Source organism: Penaeus vannamei, chromosome 16 (genome assembly GCF_042767895.1).
Source record: "Penaeus vannamei isolate JL-2024 chromosome 16, ASM4276789v1, whole genome shotgun sequence".
NCBI lineage: Eukaryota > Metazoa > Arthropoda > Malacostraca > Decapoda > Penaeidae > Penaeus > Penaeus vannamei.
In genome coordinates this window covers 30,130,815-30,135,814 of record NC_091564.1, presented here as the reverse complement: position 1 = coordinate 30,135,814, position 5,000 = coordinate 30,130,815, and the positions used below count along the sequence as shown (strand labels likewise).

The following is a 5,000-nucleotide window of genomic DNA, read 5'->3' as shown; positions in this document are numbered from 1 at the left end:
TTACTAATTGACGCCTTTGTAGCTAAGCATTGGCAGAGCCATCTGTGTGTAGAAACATTTATCCAGGCATTACCAAACGTAACACCCCATTTTTCCATCGACATTGGGTTAAGTGGTAAAAATAAAAAAATGTAAGTAAACCAATAAATAAATGCCAGGCAAAAGGTTGGAGGTATTCTCTTTGATAAATGATATGTAAAATTGTACAATATCACATATTATCACCGTGTTTCTTTTATTATTGTTGTCATTTTCCTTATCATATTTATAGCTTTTCATATATTATTGTTGGAGAATTTCTCTTATTTGGGAATATTTTTCTTATCACTGTTGTAGGGTTTATCTTACAATTGTTGTAAGGTTTCTTGTAATATTATAGTTTCTTTGATCACTTTTGTAGGGTTTCTCTTGTCCTTCTTTTAGTTCTTTTTTATCATTGTTGTAGGGTTTCTCTCACAATTGTAAGTTTTTCCGTTATCACTGTTGCAAGTTTCTTTTAGCCCCATCGTAATTGAGCCTGCTCCATATTGTATGCACTAAACAGTAGTGTGCTTGTATGGCCCTACCCCTAACTTAACTTCAGGGAAACAGCCCCATTAACAGTAGGCTTAAATCTCCTTTTTAGCATCATTACCAAAATAATTGTATATACTGCAGTTAGTAGCATAGAAAATAGATTAATTTTATGTTTCCCATGCTTCTAATTTTACCCTTAAGCAGCTGAACCCATATGTAGCCAGAGGTGTTTCTGAGTGGTGATGTAGAATAAAAAATATATTAGAATGTTATTTAATTGCAAATAATTTTTGGTATAGGGTTATGTTTGGTCTCATTTTATCTGCATACAAGGCAATTAATCAATATTTCTTCTCTTTGCATGCAGACTCACCAGTGCCATAATAAGCATGGCAGTGACTTTGTCTTCATTGGGTCATCCAGCCTCATTGCAACAGCTGGACAGTCCTCAGAGCATCGTAATGTTGCACTCTGGGATACTTTGATGCCACAACGAAAAGCAAATGTTGTCTGTTAGTATAATTAGATGTTTTAGAACGTTTTGATAAATGCAATCCATATCATTTATTATATATTAATGTATCCTTTATATGACCATTACATTTTGTGTCATTATTTCACATACATTGAAAATACTGATGGATAATGTCCTTTTTACATGTTATACTAAACAGTAATAACCTGAAAACAGATTAAAGTATTATAATTAAAACTTTTGATGGTGTAAATATTTAGTATTGAATTTCTTGTTTCTAGCTTGGACTTGTCATGATAATGGGGCTTCAGCTTTGCTCTACGCTCCACAACATCAAGTTATCCTGTCTGCTGGCAAGAAAGGAACAGTGTGCATCTTTGATGTCAGACAGCGAACTCTACGACAGAAATTCCAGGTGAGATGAAAGATGGGTTGTGAAGTGATTTTGATGTGCATAGACAACTGTTTATGTATCTTCATTTTTTATTTATTCATTTTATAAACTCTGTTATTTTAATATGTTTCTGTGATTTCCTTTTGTCTTCCCCTCTAACAATAACAATTGGCTTTACTCAAAGGCCCATGATGCTGCAATCAAGTGTATGGCATTAGACCAAAGTGAAGAATTCTTCTGCACAGGATCAGCTGATGGTGATATTAAGGTTAGTTATTTTGATACAGTGCCTTTAAGATAATTGTAGCTATAGAAATTATTAACATACCTATTGTATATGGTTATTAAAAGATACGTAAAAAAAAAAATAATAATAATAATAATAATAATAATAATCACATCTGCTCTTTACCATAGGTATGGGGACTTTCCATTCATAACCTCATATACAACTTGCCCGGTGAGCATTCACGATCATCTTTATTCAAGAACTTGAGTCAAGGTGTGACACAGCTCCAACTGGACAACAAGAATCGACTTTTCTCCTGCGGTGCAGATGGCTCTATCAAACTAAGACAACTCCCAGAAAGAGATTTGAATATAAGTCTCCTGTAAAGTGCATCATTCTATTTTTTTTGTTTGTTTGTTTTTAGCTTCCCATTTTTCCTTTTGTAATCACAAAAAATATGCTTTAGTGTGCATTTAAAGGTGCATATGCTTAGCCAAGTTGATTTCTCCAGAAGAAAAATGTAACACAATTTTGTTTCTATGCAATCTATTAAATATTTAGGTATTAGATCTTTATAGGAAAAATATAACATTTTTTAATAGTTTCACAGCTTCATCAATATGTTGTTGTACATCTAAGGTAGTTTTAGTTGGTGCTAGCAGTGACTCAAATGAATTGAATATTTTATGCTGAAGAATAGAAGAGGTATGTGCAGCCTCATTTGTAGGAAGTATATATGGATATATGAATGACAGTAACATATTAAGGCTGTGCGAACATTACGGTTGATATGAGAGAAGTAAGTTTCAGGACTTTTTAAGTAGAGTATGCCAATTATTTTTGTTTTCCTGTGGAAGTATGGAAATAACTGGTTTATGTTCTTCAACTTTCCTGTTTTCCCTCTGGTATTTATTATTATTTTTATAAGGTATGCTGAAAGCATACACTTGAACCAAGTATTATGAGATAGCTATAGATTATATTATAAAAGAGACCACAGTTTTTGTATATATGCTGAGTTGCATCTCAGGTTAATATATAAAAACAAAGAAAGAAGAAATAATCAATTAAAATGAAGGATGTGATTGATGTATTGTTAATGCAAATAATGTGGAATGTGTGTTTATGTATATGTCTGTGTGTGTTTCTGTATGTGGTTGTGTGAAAAGGGACTGTAATAATGTAGGTGTATTATGGGGCCAGTGTTGACACCATAATGTGAATGCAAATGTACCATGGCTACTAGCTTATCTGATTGCATGTTAGTCAGGAATAATGGTGCATTTCAGGACACTTAGTAGGAATGACTAGATGAGTGTGCATTTGCCTAAATATATATACGCAGAATGGTACAAGCTGAATGGCTGAAGTACTTTAATGGTTTTCATGTAAGAAACTTATGTTTTAAAGAATAATGCGGAACACAAAGCACTGAATCAAGTGAACACATTTTTGCTATCCTCCTTGAAGTCTATCTGCAATACCCTTTTTTTTTCTGAGAAGTAAAGTTGTAGTTTGAAGAAACAAAATGTGGTATCAGTCAGTTTATTAATTGATTTTGATTTCAGTTTACCTTGCATTTTTCTTTATTTCGAATAGGCCATCATTGCTTCATATCTTGTGTTGGTTATAGGAACAGTAAAATATAATTTTTCTAATTTGTGGGACATGATGAATAGTCTTGTGTAAGAAATGGTATATTAATAAGGATATAAGAGGCAGTGAAAAATGTCACTGCACTGATACTGGCCACCCATATTGTGTATATTTATGTACATACACTGTCATGTATATACACACTTGCACCCACTTTAACATTTTCAACCATACTACAGTTCTTGTGCCACTTAGAATATTAATAAAAGTATTGAGATTATGTTAACTCAGATGTAAAATGAAATACAGTTAAGAATGAGCTATCTCAAAACCTATCCTCTTTTGTTTATATGTATATGACTTTACTTAGGTTTTAGACTTAAAGAAAATGTTCAGTTTTAAAGTTTTATTATAATATATACTGTATATCATAGTTTTTAAAAAATTATTTAATTTGTTAATCACAAACATAAATATATATAAGTAGATGTTTGTTTATTCTAACTCATCTGCTTCAAGTTTTTAAAAATCACATAATTATTTTTAAGGAAATTGAAGGAGAGAAAAGCACATGCAGGGAGAGAGTTTTCTTCTGTGCTGGAAGAATGAAAATTATAGTTGAATAGAAATGCTGATGCTTTTTCCCTTCATAGTGAATAGCAGAATTCAGATCTGGTTCAAAGTGGAGCTTCAGCATGTCATTTCAGTCAAAGTTTGCCTTCCAGTATATATCATAGTTGATGAAAGTCTGTCATCGGCAAGGCAAAACCATTTATTTGGTTTTGGATCACCTTAATCCACTATTTTACCGTGTTATATACCCTGAAATATCAATATATATGCTGAAATGTCAAGAATAATGTTGTATTGTAACAAATGATTATATGACTTTTATTAAAGTCATGTTGTATGGTTGTAGTGGTAGCAGCAGAGTGTAACAGATTCCTTATGATTTTCCTGTTCTCCAACAACAGCAAACCTAGGAATCAGGTAATTATCTTTTGTTGTCATAGATTTAATTCTTGTTTAAAAATAACACTTTGCTTGGCTGTATTTTCCTTAGATTTGTTGATTGTTTACAATAAATACAGCATGTTTCCAATATAGTTAAAAAGATTGATCCACTGGATATCATACATTCCAGATTTTATATTTTTGTCCCAAGTATTATAAAGAAATAAGGTCATAATAATGTATTGTGAAGGTTATATGTATACATAGTTTTGTGGAATGGATATAAATGTTAGAACGAAGAATTCGTTTCATTTACATATCCCAAATCATGTGCTTTTTCCTTTTATAGCTTGCAGTTAATCAAAACAATACTGAGAGTATTATTCATATGATCTCATGAATTGTGAAACTTTTCTTTCTTCTTTTTCTTTTCTTCAGCTTTCCATTTCTTCTTTCTTTTCTTTTTCTTATTTATTTAAACATTCATTTCTTTTTGTATGACATTTTGAACACTAAACTAAAATTTGCATTCTGTCCTTTTACCATAATCAAAACCAATATAATGCTTATTTGGACATGCACATAATTCCCTTCATACATAGATATGTTAATACATTTGTAAAAACATATGCTTGTGTGTGTGTGCTAAGGTCCACAGATAAATGTATTTAATCATATTGATATACATCTATGTAGATGGAGTAATAGGCAGAAATTGTTCAGATAAAAAGGCCCAATATCTACTGAAAGTAAGCTTCACTGAAATCTATGCTTAGACATATCAGTCAATTTTGCCAAATTAGAATAACTGTTCGGCTTTGTTCATTTCTTGATTG

The 5,000-nt window shown here is 31.5% G+C and overlaps 1 protein-coding gene across 2 annotated transcripts in view; it reads left to right on the top strand.

Moving 5' to 3' along the window:
* Window positions 1-4,463, top strand: part of Rbcn-3A (rabconnectin-3 alpha) — a gene marked incomplete in the record, with an annotated part of 63,832 nt that extends 59,369 nt beyond the window's left edge. For both annotated transcript variants that reach the window (XM_070131379.1, XM_070131378.1), the window contains 4 exon segments: window positions 884-1,028; window positions 1,273-1,406; window positions 1,570-1,653; window positions 1,803-4,463. In XM_070131379.1, coding sequence (XP_069987480.1) covers window positions 884-1,028; window positions 1,273-1,406; window positions 1,570-1,653; window positions 1,803-2,000 — 561 coding nt within the window.
* Between the last annotated feature and the right edge of the window lie 537 nt (window positions 4,464-5,000).